This window comes from Chrysemys picta, chromosome 23 (assembly GCF_011386835.1).
Source record: "Chrysemys picta bellii isolate R12L10 chromosome 23, ASM1138683v2, whole genome shotgun sequence".
NCBI lineage: Eukaryota > Metazoa > Chordata > Testudines > Emydidae > Chrysemys > Chrysemys picta.
In genome coordinates this window covers 8,396,818-8,417,245 of record NC_088813.1, presented here as the reverse complement: position 1 = coordinate 8,417,245, position 20,428 = coordinate 8,396,818, and the positions used below count along the sequence as shown (strand labels likewise).

Here is a 20,428-nt window from a genome sequence, read left to right as displayed (position 1 = left end):
CCCTTCCAACCCTGATATTCTATGATTCTATGATCTTGCAGAAGGATTGGAAGGACTTTGGCTGGCTTTGGTGATCTCTGGTGAGATTTTAGCATGTGGTTAGGAACTTTTGGGTTTTTTTATATGTTTTCTCTGCAATGCTTTCTCCCTCAGAATAAATGTATTTTGTTTTGTGAAGGCTGGCTATTAACTGGTATACACTGTTGTAGCCCCTGGGGAAAGATTAATCACAGGTGCTGGACCCTGGTCAGCACTACTGCTGGGGAAAACACAGAGAAGTTTAGACAGACTGCAAGCCTAAACCCCCAGATACGGAGGAAGAGAGACTGGATCTCCGCCTGAGAAAAGTAATAGGTGGGAAGCCTGAAGCCTTTAAGACCCGAGTGGGGGAGGTGCAGGGTTAACCCTGAAACGGTGACAAGATGATCTGGTGGTTAAAGCTGTGGTCTGGGACTCAGGAGATCTGGGTTCAATTACCAGCTCTGCCTAAGAACAACTGTGCAAACAGGGGCAAGTCAAAGGGCCCAGTTCTCTCTGCCTTGCACGTTACGTTATTTATATCCGTGCAGAGTGGGTATAAAATGCTACCAACCCAGAATGGTAGCATCATACACCCCCTTTACCCAGTGACAAGCTACAGTCGAGTGGAAAATCAGGCCTTTAATGTCTGTCTCTAATAAATAATATTTCCTTTCTCTCTTCCTTTGTTTACAGTGCAAGTGCTATATTCATGGACTATTTCCTATGTGCAGGTGCAGTGTCTGGCAAAACAGGGCAATCTGGATTGAGGTGCTATTAAAATACAAATAACAAATTCACGGTAGTCCTTCCCATTAATAATCTAGATGCATTTAGATTTTTCCTTTTAATGCAAAAAAAAATTAAAAAATAAAATAAAATAACTACACACCTCCTCCTCCTCCTCCTCCTCCCCCCGCCCCGGGTCTATTTCTGTTGTTACTGTTTTGCTTAATATATTTCAGCCAAGCAGATTTCCCCCAGCCCTCCCAATTCCCCACAATTCAACAGTTGAACTAAAAATAGATTCCCTCCTTCCCTTCCTCCCCCACAAAGAAACAAAAGAGCCCCCCCACTAAAGAAGTGGCGGGGGGAGCGGGGATGCTGAGGCAGTCACAACGCTAAAATAATATGCCCATTCTAATCCTGCAAATAGATTAAGGGCAAAAAAGAAAAAACTCACACACCAACATGTAGCAACTAGCAAGTACAGTTTCCAGCGTGCGGCATAAACAGATGGGGCTCCTGCCCCGTGGAGTCCAGCTCTCCCAGGAAGCAACAGCACAACACACGCTTTATACATCCAGGAGGTCAGCGCTATGCTAAAGGGAGGGCTGTGTTTTTACCAGTGGGTTGATTCTTCTCCTTTACGCACCAGGCTTAAGCGAGCAGTGTCTTGTAACAGTATCCTGCAGCAAAGAAACTTACAAGGCCTGGGAGGGAGAAGGCCAGGAAGGGAAGAAGCAGGATTTGGGTGACAGAACCCTTAAGCACTTTAGCAGCCAGCAGATCAGGAAAGGGGAAGGGAGAGCAAAGCAAAAAAACAAAACAAACAAAAAAAACCACAGGGTGTGGGAAAGGGGACAATGAACACTACAGTCAGGGTTGCTGCTTCCTTGCCAAAAGCAAAATACCAGCATAGTTGATAATGAGGAGTTGGACAGAATTCCCTTCCCTGGGAAAAAAATAAAAATGAGGTACATGTTTCCCCCAAAGCAATAATCAACCCCTTCCAGCAGTAAGATCAATGCTCCAGTTACTGGCCAGAGAGTCTCTCTCAAATAAAATAGTCCTAGCCTGGGCAAAAACAAGAATATGGACTGTATCACTGTGCGCTCTCAGGAAGGAAAGGTGCTCTCCCCTTGTGGTCTGCAGAATCACTCCTCCTTCCTCCCTGCAGAAACGGCTGATTTTGTCCATCACTCCATGGAGATGGAGCCTTTTCTTGGGCCTCTCCATGTTTCTCCAGCTTTTCCCGTTTTTGGACTGTAAAAATGAAAAAGATCCATGGCAACGAACGGGATGACTGTCAAAATAAAAAAGTTTAACCAAAACCAAAACAAAAAACAACCCATCCCACCAATGAGATTTGCCTTCCTTGCTAATCCTCCAAGACAACGATCTCTACATTGTGCACCTGGTGCTGATGGTCCTCAACATCTGCCATCACTTTCTCCTCTGTCCTCAGCTCAGTTTCCAAAATCACAGCTTTGCCCTCTGATTCCTCAGTCTCTGCTTCAGGATCTGGTGCCGGGTCTATCTCTATGATGGTCTGTCCATCTTCTGAGGTGCCCTCTACAGCTTGGATGGTAGAGGTCAGGCCAGACTCCATGGCCACCAGTTCCACAGGGTTCACCACCGTGGCCACGTTAGCCAGCCCACCGCTGTCCTGCATAGCAGCTGAGCTCAGCAGGGCCAAGCTCGAGGACGGATGAAGGGTTACAGTGTCAGATGAACTGGACTTGGAGGAAGACACCACGGTGGCATATCGGAAGAGCTGTGAGGATGGCAAGGTGTGGAGAGTCACTGGGCTGGATCCCTGGCTGATGGTTGCCACCGGAATGTTGCCCACTGAGAATTGCTGTCCCATAGGTGCGATGGCAATGGGTGAGATGACTGTGAACTGAGGCTGCTGGACAGGGGTGGAGGGACTCAAGACTGTGGCTGAGGCGGGGCGCTGCAGACGAGGTCTCTTAGGGGGTTTCGGAGCACTGACTGGCATCAGCACCACGTTCTGGATCGTCTGAGACTTCATCTTCTGATCCCTGGCGAGCTTCTTCTGCTCCTCCAGCTGGCGTTCCAGGTCTGCAAGAAGAAGGACAATGCAGCTTATTCAGAGAAAGCTTGAGTCACTGAAAACAGAGGGAGATACTTAAAGGGACTCCACAGAATCAGCAACATCTGGTGCCACGTATTATTTATTTTGCAGCGGGCATCTCAGATGTCCAACCAGGTGTTTCTCCTCAATCCACTTCGGATTGAGGAGAAAACTTTGTTCAAGACCGGGGCCAGACTGACTATGGCCCTGCCGCGACCATTCACACCTGTGCAGAGTGGAGGCAGAACACTGCCTTTCTGAGCTGGTAGCTTTTTACACCCACACATTGCATTTGTGTAAATGGCTGCACAAGGTGCAATGCGATGGAGAATTAAGGACCAAGGTCCTTGGGATTCCCCTTGTCTCCTCATTCTGGAGTGGTGATCTACCTCTACTTCTCTGCTCACAGCCTTGTTTTCACTGCCGAGAAGATGGGTGCCATTGCTGCACAGGCCTGTTCCAGCTAGGAGAGACCGCGGCAGCGAGTGCCATCTCCTGAGCTCGGTTGGGTGCCATCTCAGGATGGATGGCGTTCATGAGCTGTCGCAGGGACTGGGAGTCCCAAGGCCACTCCCGAAGCTGGGTCTCCAGCACAAACAGAGCTCAGATAAGGATCTTTGGGGGATATCGCTGAAAATAAGAAGAGGAAGCATCAGCCATAGTGAAGCAGACCAGAAGTCCAGCAAGGCCAGTATCCTTCCCTCAGCAGAGGGCATACCTAATACTACACACTCCCTAACACCCCTGGCCAACGGCTCATTGCTACACAAGGGATTTTAGGGGATTCCTACCTGATCCCTAGAATGGATGGAGATTCAAGTGCACGTGTTTCATGATGCAGTATGTCAATAATTTGCAGTGACACAGGATAACACACCAGTTGCATGCTGGTGTATGGAAAAAAAGGCAAATTTAGGTTTTAAATAAAGGGAGTAACGTATTGTTTTGCATTTGTTCAAAGTCAAATAGGAAAGCGCATGAGAGCTGTGATGGGACACCAGGTTTCACTAACAAAGAATTTCCCAGGCATTGACCATACCTGCTAAAGTATAAAGAAACTGCTCTTCTCCCTGCTCTGTTTGGCTTTTCCTGTTGTCCAAAACTTTCTTGACTGTGTCCATCAGGCCAAAAGTGTGGGCCACATTATTCAGGACTGCGGCATCTGCAAGGAAACCCCACATGTATGAGTGCCTAAAATTCCTTAGACAGCCTGAGCTTCCAGTCAAGGAGCCAGGCAGGTGAGATTTATTTAGCATGCCTAAAATCCTCTAGTGCTTTCTATTAAAAGTTCTTCATTTTTCCAGTGTGCAATTCCAGGAGTGCTGGCTGGGGAGGGCATTCCCAACCCCATGGAGATCCAAAGATGGAACAACTCTGTTCATATCAAAATAAATAAAACAAAGACCCGTTGCTCAAGCAGCTCTCAATAGCTGCAAATTAAAGCATCATCTGTATATGCAAATACGCTGTTAGACCACCCCCTACAATTTTTCTGCCCATAATGCTGGCAGTGTCATTAGCGCTCCAGTAATAGTGAAGGTTGCACAAGTTTTTCCATTACATACGACTTTCTGAAACTGTCATCTATCTGCCCAAAGGTGAATGAAAAAGACCAAAACAAAACATGGGTGTAACTAAAAAGAGAATTTGACGCCAGGAAAGGATTTTGTGAGTAGGAAAGGGCCAATTTTCCCTTCCCGTCTCTGACCATAGCGACTTTTTCAATAATCCTTTAATATCAACACAGAGGCTGCCGGCCTCCCACCCACCTGTGATCTGGAAGGGAGATTGGCCGAGCCTCTGCTGGACACCTTTCAGCACCTCTTCGATCTCTTTCTGGATATTGCAGACGACCTCTTCCATCAACCCCACATCAGCTATTCCTTTCCAGAACATCAGCGTGTCCTCTGGCACAGGAAGAGACAGGAGGGAGAAGAATTCGACACGTACAAGCATTTGGCATTTTCCCGCAAGGCTACATTAAAACCGTTCCAAGAGCAGCGCGCTGTCATGCAGCAGTAACTTTGGAAGCCGGCTTCTAATCTGGCCATCAGGGCGGACATGACATGCAAAAAACAGAAACAAACAAACAAAAAAAATGGATCTGGGAAGTAAACATCACTAGTGAGGACTTTCATACAGCTTAGGACTTTAAGAGCAGTGCTTCACTACCTCTGCCTGCCTGCACAAGATACAGAGTCTATGGCCTGGGGAATTCTGCCTAAGCTTCTGGACAGGTATGAGGAGGGCCAGTAAAGCACCTGTAGCAATAGTGCAGGGAGAAAGTGGATGGCTCAGAGAACTGGTAATAAGCTATGGAGGGCTTTGCCTCTAGGTCAATAGTTTGAATCCACCCATGGCCAATAGCGACTGAATGTGGCACTAGTCTGAAGTTGTTCACTGGCCTGTGAAAAATGAGTGGGTGGACTCTGCCCAGTTCCTGGTAGGCTGGGGTCTATTTCATAAAGAGCCCCCATATCATAACAGGCACTAACTGACCTGCTTGGTCATCTCAGCAGAGAGGCCAAGGACTGAATGGGCTTTAGAGACTGAACTCACCCCCTACTTGCAGTAGGGGGCACCGTGTGTGTTTGCAGGGGAGAGGGGAAACTTGCACTACTGCTGCCTATGTCATACCTGTTCTGAGGACGTTCGTCTCCCAGGCTGTAAATCTGGAACCTTTCATCAGCCTTAAATTCACTCAGAAAATGTGGACGGGTGGCGGAGAATAGCCAAAAGACAGTATGAACTTACCCGAAATCTCCTCTGTGTCCTTCTTGATGCCCTCCTCGGTGGCCATGGTGACAGCAGCCGTCAGAGCAGAGTTCCATTCAATCCCCTCCTCCATGCTCTCCTCAGACAATGAGATTTGGGTGATGCTCCCTGCAAAAGGATCCAGAAGAAGAGGCTTCAGCTCTCTCGACAGCACCAGGAATTTCACGCTCCAATCAGCAGTTTTGCTTTCCACTCCCCCAGTGTTTTTCACTCTCTGTCAGGCTATTTGTATCTATAAACCATACTAGCGAAAAGCAGATGTTGTTTGTTGTCAGTGGAACCATATCTATGAAATGCACTAGGGTCTGTGGATGGAAAGCCGCTCCCCGTCCAAAGAGTTAACCAGAGACCCATCCTGGTGTAAAAGTAGCAGAAGGGATCACAATAAAGGAGGGAACTTAAGGAGCAAATGGGTCAGTCATTTCCCTGCCTTGTCGCATTGGGAACATAGGACTGTCCATATCGGATCAGAGCATTGGTCTATCACGACTGGCATCATACCTCACACACTGGCTGTCACTTCAGACTTAGAGGAAAGTAACCTAGCCAATTGTATGATAATGTACAAGGGGAGGAAATCTCCTTCCTGACCTCTGCAAAAGATTGGCTTATGTCCCGAAGTATAAGATTTGATCAGCCTTATATCAGCATTCATAGTTAAAATGCTATTGGTCATTCAAAGTCTCCATCCAGAGTAACTGCTTCGTTGACTTTCTAAACAACATTAAACTTGGAAGGCCTTTTGTTTTTCATTTTTATTCTGAGTACCAGCCTGAAATGGCAGCAACAATGAAGAAGCCATGCATCATGTATGTAAATGGTACCAAAAGCCAAGGTGTAGGGTTACCAACTACAGCATGTTGAAAACAGGACAAACTGGTAAGGCTACAGGTGGAAATACGCTGCCAGAGGTAGAAGTGGGAGCCGGATCCCGGCTGGCTGGGGTTTTAAATATTCCATTTGTTTATTTTTCAGAGTAAAAAGACCCATCCAATATATGTCTGAGCCCACCAGAAATCCAATATACTCCCTTTCACATGACCCTCTAATAGGCCTGCAAATAGGACATGCGTCAGGAAAACCACTGCAAGCAGGTGTCTTTCAAGTGTTTTTTCATGAGCTGTTTTGTGTTCCACACCCAAGTACTTTAGAACAGAGATTGCCAAGAGGTCAGTTACCAGCAGTTTTCCGTTGGGTCCCAAAGCAGTCTACATCCACCACCAGTGCATTGCTGGCTGCTCCCCACCCCGAACCTTACAGTGTACAGTTCATTGCTAGATCCCACTGATCCCCACTTCCAGCAGATGCAACAGGAAGCTTCACCGCTCCCAGGAATCTTTTGAAACACCTTGGGTGCAAGTAAAAAGTAATCTGAGATGTGGGACCGCAACATGAGAGAGGTGGTGGCGCACTGCATTAGGACATTGCACACAGAAAACAAACAGAGACAACTGGACAGTCTCAGGGAGCAAGAGGCAGGAGGGAAGTGCTACAGGGTAACACACGGCATTTCTAGCTGGCTTTGTCCCCTACCATCAGCTGATGTGGGCGTCTGCACCACACTTGTCTGTTGCCCCGGCACTGGTGCTCTGGCACTGCTGATCAGGAGATCAAATTTGGTGCTTCGACAGGTGTTGGTGCAAACCTTGTCGTGCTGGTAGAAGTCAATTTGCCCAGAGTCCATCATCTTCCTGTGCACAGAATGGGGAGAGAACTATGCAGTGAACTCAGCTTGGATCTCAGCCTGAAGAAACCAACAGGTCAGAGGGACAGCTATGACCACATGGGGAGGAGGAAGAACAAGAAACCCATGTGCCCCCACGAGTCCCCCAGAAGATCTTAACTGAAAAACAGTGGCCCTCGTGTCTCCATTCTCCAACTTTGTATACACGGCTCTGGCCGTGTGACAGTACCCTTATACCCCATTAAATACCATACAACCCTACCTGTATATGTTCACCACATAATCTCTGGGACGTACGGTGAAATCCTGCTGCCAGTGAAGTAATGACAAAACTCCCATTGACTTCAGTGGGGCCAGGATTTCACCCTAAAGGTCCTGCAAGCTGCTGGCCATCCACATTAAAAGGGATCTGCTGTTCCAGCCCCTTTTTCTTGATCAGAGATTTAACTGGCATGTACTGAAGACACAGAGGCAGATGAAACGTCTGCACAGGATTCTATTGCTGCACTGAGGAAGTGCTGAAGCTGGCTACCGTGGTGGACAGTCGTACCTCAACATGATTCCTCCAAGGCGAATGGCTCTCTTCCAATCCTTCAGGGTAGACTTGCCCGCCAAGTGAACAAAGTGCTTAGGGCTGATCAACTGGTCATTAAACTATAAAACACAACAACAACAAAGAATTCAGCCAGGCAGAAGGACAGATCAACAAAACCAGGAGGGAACGTTACTTTACATTAGGACACTCCACAACCAGAAACCATTGGTCAGTTCTTCTAGCCCAATATCCTGTCTCTAGCAGTAGCTTCAGTTGAAGGAAACCGCTTCCTCCCAATAATGTATTTAACCGGCAATGCAATAGTAGGTGGCTGTTGGGAGTGGTTCCTTCCTGAACCCCTTCCTAGAGATCATTTTACACCCCGAAGCATGTGATTTGATACCAATGTAGAAGAAAATCCAGCACATTTACAAGGATGTTCTATGACTTTTCAGCAGGTGGCCCAAGCAGATCAAGCCCAAAGCACTTTCCCTAGCACTTTTCAATGCTGCCTTAAAGGTAGATTTACAGTCCATGAACAATATTCCTGCCATAAGCAGGTGCAATTACCTTTGAAGCCAGTGGTAGTTGCTCCCATTTACTCATAGATTCACAGATTCCATGGCCGGAATGGACCAATGTGATCGTCTAGTTTGACTTCCTGTCTAACACAGGCCATAGAACTTCCCCGAAATAATTCCTAGAGCCGAGCTTTTAGAAAAACATCCAATCTTAATTTTTAAAATTATTTCTGTTTCCGTTATCCTTACTCACTCTCTCTTAAATCTCAGCCTTTGATAACACACGGACTTTTTTCTCTATAAATATATCTCAGTGCTGTGATGTTATATTGGAGCTGACCCTCAGCTGAATCAAACTGGTGTGAACCCTGTTCCTTTGGGGACAGCTCTCCTGGTATTTTCTGTGAGTATCCATAGGGCAGGGGCTGGATACTACAGGACATGGTTTCAGAGGGGCTCAGATACACCTATTGTTAACCTGCAAGGCAAAGTGAGGGCTGGCAGAGCCCTGAGGAGATTGTCTGGACAGCTAACAGACTCCTGGTATCAAGGAGCTGATGCCCAGTTAAGCACCAGCAAGTCTCTCTCACACACACACAGTCCTGCGCACCCCTAGAAACCATCACAACATGGCTCCAAGGGAATGTGATGGAAGAAAAGAAAGAAAAAGCAGGACTTTAAACAGGGATCAATAGCGACTCAGAAAGAAAATGGGGCTGAGAACCCTCCACCCTGAGATTCTCCCTGAAAATCTGCTCATGGCCTTGCCTCTTACAGAAACAAAAACCAACTCCCATGTTTGTGGCCCTCCATGCTGCCAAAGCAAATTTAACAAACTCCAGTGTAGAGAGACAGATGAAATTGAGAAAGAGAGAGAGAGAATAAAATACACTGGAAGAAAGAAGATGACCTGCCACAGTCCCAGCTTCAGAGAGGGGATCTGACAAATGAAATCGGGCTACTCTATAGCAAACAAGTTACCTTGACGCACTTGACATTAATTCCTGGACAGACAAACTTCTTCCAGAGGAGGATGGCTTTGCTCTCCCCACAGGTGATGGGGTAGGCAATCTCAATTTCCTCGTTGGTTTCAATGGTGCTGGGGTCTGCAGGCAGAAGCATGGATAACATGAGATTTTCATTATTGGGAGCTCAAATCACAAAGGCAGAGATGTGAACGTCCAGTTTCGCGAGTAGGACACTTCCTAATTCAGCAATACGCCTCTTATCCTTCCCAGCCCCAGAAAGCCAGTGCAGCTAAAGGGTCCATTCTCCTGCAGCAGGTGACTTCCTTCTAAATGGTGACACCCAAAGAAAAACGTAGATATTAGCAGAATCTGTCTGAAGTGATCACCAATGCTAGCAAAATGCATCCAACGCAAGCACTCAGAAAGGTCACCAAGGGTCAGTAAGTAGAACCACATCCTGTCACGTGGGAAATCTCAGTTTAAATTTAAGACACAGGACAATGTTCTGCTCTGGTATCTAAGCAGTGGGTCTCTGCTCCAAAAGCCTGTTCCGTGCAGGTGCTGATCTTCTACTAACGTCAATGGGAGATCCACACACAGAGAGGGGGCAGAATGCTAGAGCCAAGATCCACTGTGTGATTTTGAGAGAACTTCCCCCAGGCTCTTGCTCTCTGGGCTGGCAGGGAGCACTGCAGAGCCAGCATGCTCAGCTCATTATATTTAACCCAAACCCTTAACCTGTCTCAATCCATACAAAGCAAGAAGCCAACTGTTTGACAGGGACTGGCGCCGATGCTCAAACAGTTCCTGTTGGGATTCCCTGCTCACACAAACACTGTACAACTGCCGTTCTGGTACACAGATGCTAGCACCTGTGTACCAAGAAGGCCTCCAAGGTGAATTCCTGGCTCCACTGAAACCCATGCAAGTTTTGCCATTGATTTCACTGGAGCCAGGATTTCACCCCCAGTATCTAGAGTCCTAGTGTCAACTATAGCACTGGTGATCCAGATGGGAACACCCCAAGACAATGCACTCCACGTCCTGGGGAAACAACATCCCCAACTGCCAATCCCAGTGGTGAGAGAACCCCAGTGTATTAAAGGTGCAAATCAAACTGTAAGTCATTCTGAAGGAGACATGTTTATGTCCACACCAAAGAGAAACTTACCAATCCCTTCTTCTAGTTTGTGTATGGTATGTGTTTCTACAGCCACCACAGCGGCACTGGTCTCAGAGCCCTCTTCGTAAATCCTGTTGTAAAAGTGTCCATCGATAAACAAACTATATAAATCACGGAAAAATTAAGATTCATAGCACAGGGTTAAAAACCTCATTTCATTTTTTTGCTTACTTGTCCCTTAGGGACAAAATCTTTTGTTTTACAAACTTGAGGGAGGGGGAGGGGAAAGGGGAGGGGAGGGGGTTCAGATATAAATAATGAGTAATAGTGACCAGGGATTGAAACATGCATAGCTCCCCACCCCCAGACTGCTCCACCAGTAAAACTGTCAATTCTCTGCTTTACGTTTATACTGCAACTTTGCCTACCACCTCAGATATACACATGTGGCATTTTGCATCACTGTATATCCTCCTTGTGATCACAGACTGAAAGATTCAGTTGTCATGCCGACAGGCAAAGGGACAGAGTTACTTGTATAAATCTGCACTTTTAATGTTATGAGTTTTATGCATGTAAAATCCCAGTTCATGTTGTACAAATGTTTTTTGCAATATATTTATTGATTAAAAGGCATGTAACTGGTGGAAGTCATCTGTCCCTTTAGAAAGAGACTACCAATGCAGGGTACCATAATACACTGCCATCTATTGCAGCTGCCAACATTTAGCACCCTGGCTTTATTATATTTCACAGTAGGGGATGCCAAAGCAGGAACAGATGCTTGTGTATGTCAATATAGTTACATTATCACATAGGTGGTGGTTTCCATGTGATCAACTGCACTTATCATGCCCCTTTGCCTGGCTCAACTGCATGCGGCTCATTAATCTATCTCCCCAGGTGTTGTTTTAACATTCATACCCCTGAGCGGCCATTAAAAAAACCCAACAAACTACTAGGGAACGTGAAATTCCCCTGTCCTATAATTACACTGGCCCAAAGCTCAGATACCATAGTGGCGGGCCCAGTATGTGACCCCAAATAGAACAAACTAAAATAGAAGGAGCAGTATTTAGTCCTCGAACAATGACAAGTTTAAGGTCTAATATCTCATGACCCATTAGGACTAGAAGCAGAAGTATTATAACTTTATTTTAAACATAACTTATAATTAATCTGTGGAACTCATGGCTACAAGACATTCAATCGGAGAGCTGAGCAGGATTCAAAAAAGGATCAGACATCTATATATATCTAATGAGAAAATCCAATTACACAGGATAGGATTACAAAATAAGGGACATAGACCATCATGATTCATGGTATAAACCAATCTCTGCTTGGGGTTAGGAAAAGACTTCCCCTAAGGACAGGCTATTCAGTAATTGTTCATTATGGAGATTTCTTGCACCTTCTACTGAAATACTCGGTACTAGCCATTGTTACACAAGGTACTGGACTAGATCTGACCACAAATCTGATCCGGTATAGTAATTCCTATGTTCCTAACCATTGCAAAGGAGAGGGATTCTCAGCTTCCCTCTAAGACACCCAGGGCTTGCTTCTAGCTTGGGAATTCCCAAGATATTGAACCTTAAAGTCACTACCTTAGTATGTATGTGAACGACTTTAGGTCATTGTTAGAGGTTAACGTTTTAATCAGTTATAATTTCTCTTTCCCTCTAAGGCTTGCAGAACAGACTCAATCAAAGTATAACCCTTTCAGAAGTACCCCTTAAAGAGCATGCTGAAAATGGACATGCCTTGGATCACATACATGAGATTAGCCACATTGCAAACATACCCCCTTCCCACACCTGTGCACCCACATGCGCGTCAATAGTCTAGAACAGGCAAAGCTACATGGATCACTCACCCCTGTTGCACTGGCTGTAGCTGTAGTATCACTTGGGTTTTGGTATCTTCCGGGTTCTCCCCTTCATTTCCTTCGCTTGGTACAACCACCACATCCCCCACAGGGACGCTCACTTCGGCATTTGCCATTTCTCACATGCAGTCAAAGGGCTGGGTGCCAAGCGGGCTGTAGCGGACAAGCAGAGGCAGCTATTTACCCTAGTCTCACTCTCAGGGGAAGAACAAGAATGCTCTATGGTGTCAAAATGGAAGAGCAACTGTCGCCAGCAGTCCTGCCGCAGTTAACAAAATGATATTGGACTAGTGGGAGCTGAGACGCTTACAGAAGAACGAGTCTCAATCTCTGAGCAGGTGAAGGGGAGCAAACTCCATGCTGCAGAAGCAAACTGAAGTGCAACAGGTGCCATGAAAGAGACGGGGATATTGGGCTTCTGATGATGGGCATGTATAAGCCAGAGAGCTTGCAGAGCAGAGAGTTGAGACCAGTTAGATCTGGCATCAGCGAGAGACAAAAAACACAGAACCCCACAGTACCATATTCACAAACATTTTAACAGCAGACAGAATGCAGAGTGCAATTACCTGTACAGTGTAGTTTCAGAACCAAACATTGCAAAATCAGGGCCAGCCAGGTCAGCGTCAGCACTAGCCCACGTGCTTGGTCTTAGCAGCAGATATGAGTGTGCTGGGAGACGGGTTTCTAAGATGGGGCTAATTTCCTCTTTTCCTTAATTGCAAGATTCCTAGCAGGCATTCTGATGCCATAATCTTTTATTACCAGACAAATGCACCGGCCAGATCTTTCCCCACTGCATGCAAGCATAAATGTAAGACTGATTGTAGCGTCAAAGATGAGTTGAGGAGGGATGGGAGTAAAGATCTTCAGAGTGTTTTACTGAAAGCACCTTGAGTATTTGTTGTGCTTTGCTGGAATATTCTCTAGTGCTCACATGGAAAAATATACATGTAATTTTATTACTGGAGGAATTAACTGCTTTTTTTATTATTATTATCCTTGCCTAAAAAGCATGGAGAGAGGATAACACATTATGTAATTTGTTTGAAGTAATCCAGGCTCCAGTTCAAGATTGTTCTCCTTGGTTTTAAAACCCTCCACAGATTTCCACCAGTCTGTCTCAGACACCATGTCTATTTCTCTACCTCGTCTTGTCTAGCTGGCCTCCTCTCTGCTCTTCCCCAGTCTCACCGTCCTTGATACGAGAGCCTTCTCCTCTGCACCTCCTGCCATCTGGAATAGCCCCCATGTATGTGTACACGTCATTAATTGTCCCTCCTCACAGAGAGACCCAGGTTTACATTATTGGGTTGCTGGAGGCAGTGTTCTCAGTGGCAGACCTCCAGCTGTGGCAGACCTCCAGCTGTGGCATTCCTTGCCAGATGAGATCAGGCGAGTCTAAGCCTGACTCTGTTTAGGTCCAAATGTAAGGCACAGCTTACCAAGAAAACCTGTGCTTATGCGCTGACCTAAACAAAAGCACACATCCCTGCTTCAGACAGACGGACTAGTTATCCTGGTTCAGATTTGCAGCGTGCTTTAGGACCAATCAGAACATGGCAGAGAAGCGACCCGGAACGAAGCAAGGAATAGAAACATGATGTGGCCAATGGACAAATGGCCCAGTAAGGTTGTGGCTGCCTGGGATGCCCAACTCAGAATTGCTCAAGGAGAATATGGCAGGATCTAGCTATCAAATCAGTTCTCCTTTGTTTTCAATATTTCCTTGGCTTAGGTTGGTCTTGTCTGTGTCTAGGGGGAAATCGGATCTGCAGTCTCTGTCAGAGGGAACTCTGGGAGCGTCATAGCATCTCAGAGCACCTAGTGTCAGATGTTACCAGGAAGATGAGTCACTTGGGCTCAGACAAGACAAATCTGCAGTGAAGTCTCCTGAGAGGGCTGAGTTCAGTTGCTTCTGGACCTGAAATACGTACAATTGAACTGTATCTGCAGTCCCCATTCAGCACTGTAAATGCCCTAGGAATGGCAGAGTCCTATACCTGATATTTGTTCTCCCGCATCTTGTGTGCCTGAAATACAGGCAGATTTGGTCCCATGGGAACAATACAACTCTCTGTAGTTCACTTACTACACATCAGAGGCTGTATATTCTTGGGTCCAATGTTTAGTGGCGTCTAGGGCTGGATTTATGAAACTCAGCAGAACATTCCCTCATTAAGTGTTCACACATCCCACTGCAGCCAAGGCCACAGTATTAGAAATGTCTCATCCTTCACCCCTCCATATGGAGGTGCACAAGCCCTAAAATAGTCACCGTTCAGTAGTCAGGCTTTGGAGGGTGAGACCCCACACTCCTTTCATTTTTTGGCTGTTAAGAGAACATGGTGCAAGATCCTTCACCTGTCCTGGGTATGGAGGACATACTCACACTTTTTATCGGTCCCAGAACATGAGACCAGTCACCTTTTCAGCATCAGGACAACACAGGACTCAACCCACCCAGCCACCACTCATCCATCTGTAGTCAAGGTCATAAGGGCAACACCCATGTCTGAGATGAACAGAGCATGCATTCACCCACTATACACATACCTTTCGCTCTCCAGTCTGGTGTAACCACTAGGGATTCAAAAGGCCCAACCCCCCACCTCCCCCAAGGCCTCAATAATCTAAACACACAGGTGGTCTGAGGATGCCCAGCCCCCTTCACACCTGCACGGCCAGTAGACAACAGGCACATGGCTGTCCCCCAAAACTACCTTCACACTGAAGATCAGATGGGGCAAGTCTCCACCCTAACAACCCCTTACCCACTGGCCGTCAGGAACTCAGAGAGCATGAGACCCTCCCTCCACCCCTGCGTCCCCATCATCCCATAGGGACTGGAGAAAGTGGGATGCCACCTTCAGAGTCAGATGTCCAAAGGGCCCGAGCTGCACTGACCCCTAGTCAGTGTGTGTGTGTGTGTGGGGGGGGTCGGTCTATGGCGTGCTGGCTGGGAAGGAGGAGCAGAAGGTATTGGCCGGACATACACAGCCCAGATTTCCTCTTCACCATGAGTAGTGCAAGAGGAGAAGGGGGCAGGAGCTTTCCCACGATTGCCCCACCAACCCCCTCCCCCGCGGCTGGAGGGGCAGGGCAGGGCTCAGGCAGCACAAACTCCCCCAGATGCCACCTGTGGCCTTGGACAACTGAGTGGGGAGGGCACGTGCCAGAGGCCACCAGCCCCCCCCCCGAAAGGTCAGAGGTCACTAGCCCTCTTCCCCTGAATTGGTTGGGATGGGAGGGGTCAGAGGTCACCAACCCCCTTTACCTATGAGACCCCCGGGGGGGTGGCAGGGCCCAAAGCCTCCCCGCCCCAAAGGATGGTCGGGGCCCAGCGCACCCCGCCCAGCTGTGCCCCCGCGCAGGGGCCAGGGGCGGGGCTCCCCTGGGGAGGGGGTGTGGCCTCCCCTCCTCCCGCCCCTCGCTCCAGGCAGGCGGGCGGGCGCCGAGCGGACGCAGCCACTCAGCCCCCCTTCCCCCCCCGCGGCGGCGCGACGTCCCTCTCCCGGCGGCGGCACGTACGGCGGCGGCGCGCTCTGGGGCTCTCCCTCCCCCTGCGGCCGAACCCCCCCCGCACTCCGCGTCCGGGCCTGGCCCCTCCCGGCTCCCGTAGCGCGGCGCCCTCCGTCCCTTACCGTCTCCGAACGGCCGAGTCAGGGGCTGGGGGAGGGGAGGAATGAGCATGCGCAGCAGGCGCGCTCGCGACAGCACTCGGTGGCCAGCACTTCCGGCCGCCGCCTGTCTTAAAGGGGCCGCGGACCATTTACTCCTCTCTACTGCCTAAGCCGGCTGTGCTGCGCTCTGGGGGCTGTGGTGCCCCCCCCCCTTCTCGAAAGGCGCCGGGTCCCCGGGGTGCTGCCCCTTGCAGGCCGGCCCCCTGGGCGATCAGCTGGGACCCCTGCCTGGGGGGGGGCAGCACCCCCGGGGGGCACCCTCATCCCACACCTCGCCCCTAGGGCGATCACGTGGGAACCCAGCCTGGGGGGTGCAGGTCCCCCGGGGGGCACCCTCACCCCACACCTTGCCCCTAGGGTGATCACGTGGGAACCCAGCCGGGGGGGGGGTGCAGGTCCCCCGGGGGGCACCCTCACCCCACACCTTGCCCCTAGGGTGATCACGTGGGAACCCTTCCTGGGCGTTCCATCTCATCCCCCCAGGGGGTCATCCCCATCATCCTGGGGGTCACCCGCACCTGAGACCTGTCTTCCCTCTAGGGGGATGGCCCAGGACCCCTGTTCTCCTCAGCGGAGCATCTCCCCTTCCCTGTCCCCGCCATGTGACTCTGCACATGTGGGTTGCTGGTTCAAGCACTAGGGAGAGGGTGGGGAGGAGGCGGGTGTCAGCATGACACTGGCCTGGTGCCCATGTACTCAGCCAGCCTGCACTTGTAGGGGGTTCAGACACCAAGGCAGGTGTTGTCCATGGGGATGGCCTCACTACGGCCAACCTGTTCCTCTAAGGCTTTTGGCTTGAGACTCTGGCTTTCCGGGGATTTCTCAGGGCTGCCCCCCAAACTCATCATTGCAACCACCTGAGAGTGGCCCTGAACGGAGGATGAGGGCAGAGGCCCCATAGGCCTTGGCGAAGCAGCTCTAGTCTGGATTCGTCTCGAGCTAGGAATGAATTGTTTTCCTGGTTTAAAAATAATTAACGTGTATCATCTGTTCTTTAGTCACATTCCCACCCACCAAAAAAAAACAAATGGGGGTGGGAGACTGCTCAGCTGAGAGGCAGTTATCCAACGTGGGCAGCTCTGCCCCTCACCCAGCCATGTCTGCTGTCTGGCCTGTCTCCTCCCATAGGACTATAAGAAGGGATCCTGGCTATTCTGCCTAAAAACGGGCTCTAGATGAGGACAAGACTGAGGCTCAGATGAATGTGGAGGAAGATGGGAAGGGGTCATGACCCCTGACAGGGCCCCTGCTGCAGAAGTGCAGGGCTGTCACCCTTAAGAGCCACACAGACTGCAGTTTCATGCAATCCAGGCATACTGCCTTTCAGCCTTTATATAATTGCGGTCAGGGCCACCCCTACATGGTTTGCTGCCTTGAGCGGCTGAGCAACAAAAAATTGCCAGAGTGACGGATCAAATACACCAACCGGCTGGTCAGCTGCCCCATGTGGCCCCCTCCCTAAATGTTGATTTGGCATCCTAACCCTGCCCTGAAGGCCAGCCCTGGGTGCAGCCCATCAAGGCTAAAGGTGCCAGCATGCAACGCTCCATCTAGGTAGCCTTGGGTTGGCTCCATGTTCCAGCCCAAAATACTTCCTCTTGATCCAGGTGCCATCCACTCAGATCAAGATAAACCTTAAGTCCCTGTGAGCCTCACTTCACCCCTGCTCCTTGGATCAAGAAGGAGAATTGCACACTAGGACTTTGGGATTTATGGCCTGGGCCTAGGCCACTGAAATCACGTCTACACTAGGAAATTACTCCTTTGCCGTTGAGTCTCAATCACACGTTCAGTAACAGTGCTGACAATGGTTCAGCCCAGTCTATACTAGCAGTATAGGGATAGCTCAGGGGTTTGAGCATTGGTCTGCTAAACCCAGGGTTGTGAGTTCAATCCTTGAAGGGGCCATTTAGGGAACTGGGGTAAAAATCTGTCTGGGGATTGGTCCTGCTTTGAGCAGGGGGTTGGACTAGATACCTCCTGAGATCCCTTCCAACCCTGATAATCTGTGATTCCAAGGAGACCCACTGCTGAGCCCTGGCTCGATTTCTTAACATACACAGGACTGTTGCATGCTAGGACTTGTAGCCTTTGTACTTAAGCCTTTCAAATCAAGATGGAACAGAGGGTCCTGTGGCACCTTTAAGACTAACAGAAGTGTTGGGAGCATAAGCTTTCATGGGTAAGAACCTCACTTCTTCAGATGCATCTGAAGAATGCAATACTTCTTCTTCCTCTTGCATCTGAAGAAGTGAGGTTCTTACCCACGAACGCTTATGCTCCCAATACTTCTGTTAGTCTTAAAGGTGCCACAGGACCCTCTGTTGCTTTTTACAGATTCAGACTAACACGGCTACCCCTCTGATACTTGAAATCAAGATGGGGAGCATTGCATGCTGGGCTCTGTGAACTGCTCCGTTTGATGCAAACGGGGCATAGATGTCAGCCTAATGGCTGGTTGCCACCGCAGACTTCCACTTAGCTAACGTTTGGGCCAGATACCATCTCCTTGTATGTTAAGGCATTAATGACCCCTCCCAGAAGAATATGCCTGTTTCATATTTGGCAGACAGCTGAACATAGGCTTGATTAGAAACAGGAGCCCAAGAACACTTCACATTTCTATGACACCTTTTCTCCCAAAGTGCCTCATCAGCCATGTACAGCACAACTGAAATGCAGCTACCTTTGGGGTGGAGAGCAGTAGCCACCTGTCCCACAGCACCCTGCGTGACAGTGAGAGTGCCTCCTGCTCTTATGAGAAGCACCGTCATCAATTCCTTATTGCCTGCACAGAGCAGAAAAGACCTTAGGTTGTAAGGTCTCCTCTGAAAGAGCCACGTGCAGCAAACGGCACAGAGCCTGATGTGGGCAAGGATAAAGGGCTGAGTCACCCCGCCCAGCGTTGCCCAGGAGTTTAAGGGTTTCAGAACAGGAGGCTGAGTCTTCCCATTCCAGAGGGAAAGATGGAGATCAGGGGCCTGCACACACATCCCAAATATTCTGAGATTTTGGGCAAGATTGGGTTCAGTAAGGAATGACAAGGAGACATGAGGTTGGAGGGCCTGTTTTTAAAAACGCCCAATGTACGGAAATGAGGCTTGGAAGTACGCAAGGCCTGACATGGATTTCATAGCGCACAGCAGACCTGGTTCTCCTTTCAGGAGTGTTTTAGAGCCAGGTTTTCAAAACAGCTCCTTTAGGCACCAAAATAAGTGGCCGTGTTTCTAAAGGAGCACTCTGCAGGTGGAGCACTTTTGAAAATCTGGCCCAGAACTGAAGTCAGTAGCTGTGGTAGCTTCCGCTCCTTGCACCAATATCCTTCAGTCCCGCCCTTGAGAGACTGGGTTTCCCAGCCAGCATGAAGTGGAAGGAATGGCTCTGTGCCGGCCCTCTTGCAGCCCCTAGAGTGGGTGTTGGCGTGTCAGGGGAGGGGGGTGACTGGAGTGCCTTGGGCTCTGACTAGTCTCAGCTGCTGGTGGCATAGAGGATTCTGGGTCCCTGAGGCTGCTCCAGACCCCTTGAACCAGGCAGGGTCTGGCCTGGCCCAGAACACTAGCAGGTGCAAAGTTAATGTAAAGAACATCTAGGTGCATCTCAGCCAGCATCAGAATCAAGCCCTCTTGTCTTTTAATCCCCTCACAGCCTTTCTCACTTAGCAAGAATAGAAAACACAATAATACCAACCTGCTCCACACTTTCAGCATTTATAGCACTTGGACAAAGAAAACCCACGAACGTTAGTTTCACTTTGCTCACACTTGTTTTCAAGTTCAGGCAGGGGCTCTGTGTTGCCACCTCTGGGTTGCAGACACTGCAGGGGAAGGTTTATTTGTTTTAAACCCGTTGTTTCAACTGGATCCTACATGTGTTTACAAATATCATGGGAAACCTTTGCTAAGTGGGTTTTTGATTTGACAAACTCTAAGACTTGAGTGCAACATTCTCTTTGATTTTGCGTTGTGTCGCCTCCTTTCGGTGGAGGCGTCACACGTGGTAAAGGCCAGTGCCACACCCTTGGGCCCAGACAGGCTCCGGAAGCCAGTAAATTTGTACCAACTTACCTATGTCAGCGTATAACTTATCGTGACCACACGATGGCGCCAAGGGGCATCCGTGCCAATGTACGTCGTGCTCATGCCAAGCATCTGCGGAAGATGTAAAGAAGCCTGCAGTGAATAGCTAATTAACAAGAGCTGCTGTTTCAATAGGCATCAGGCACTAAACATTAACTCAGAAAAAGGGTTTCCCTGGAACCTGACTGTCCCACTCCTGATTATTATTATGATTTTAAAAAAAGAACAGGAGTACTTGTGGCACCTTAGAGACTAACAAATTTATTAGAGCATAAGCTTTCGTGGACTACAGCCCACTTCTTCGGATGCATACTAACATGGCTGCTACTCTGAAAC

At 48.9% G+C, this 20,428-nt stretch overlaps 1 protein-coding gene across 6 annotated transcripts; it reads right to left on the bottom strand.

Moving 5' to 3' along the window:
• Positions 1–850: 850 nt before the first annotated feature.
• Positions 851–20,164, bottom strand: GMEB1 (glucocorticoid modulatory element binding protein 1). Of its 6 annotated transcripts, none has more exons than XM_065576972.1 (10): positions 20,081–20,164; positions 12,322–12,486; positions 10,491–10,603; positions 9,333–9,645; positions 7,846–7,949; positions 7,145–7,302; positions 5,591–5,719; positions 4,606–4,743; positions 3,876–3,998; positions 851–2,823 (listed from the first exon to the last, which is right to left on the bottom strand). In XM_065576972.1, exons 4-10 carry the CDS (start codon positions 9,480–9,482, stop codon positions 2,120–2,122), a joined length of 1,506 nt encoding a protein of 501 aa, XP_065433044.1. In that variant the 5' UTR covers positions 9,483–9,645; positions 10,491–10,603; positions 12,322–12,486; positions 20,081–20,164; the 3' UTR covers positions 851–2,119. The 6 variants fall into 6 exon arrangements, with proteins under 6 accessions (XP_065433044.1, XP_005286217.1, XP_008167123.1 ...); XM_005286160.5 differs by lacking the exon at positions 20,081–20,164 and adding an exon at positions 15,978–16,083 and having other exon boundaries at positions 9,333–9,457; XM_008168901.4 differs by lacking the exon at positions 20,081–20,164 and adding an exon at positions 15,978–16,083 and having other exon boundaries at positions 9,333–9,457; positions 10,491–10,573.
• Between the last annotated feature and the right edge of the window lie 264 nt (positions 20,165–20,428).

What these genes read in the sequence shown, in the direction of transcription:
- GMEB1 (XM_005286160.5), bottom strand. Translation starts at nt 12,449, where the DNA reads ATGGCAAATGCCGAAGTGAGCGTCCCTGTGGGGGATGTGGTGGTTGTA. An exon ending in CTACAGCCAGTGCAACAGGG is followed by an intron (nt 10,604 to 12,321) that starts GTGAGTGATCCA and finishes TGATTTATATAG; the next exon opens with TTTGTTTATCGATGGACACT. An exon ending in GGACACAGAGGAGATTTCGG is followed by an intron (nt 4,744 to 5,590) that starts GTAAGTTCATAC and finishes TTCCTGTGCCAG; the next exon opens with AGGACACGCTGATGTTCTGG.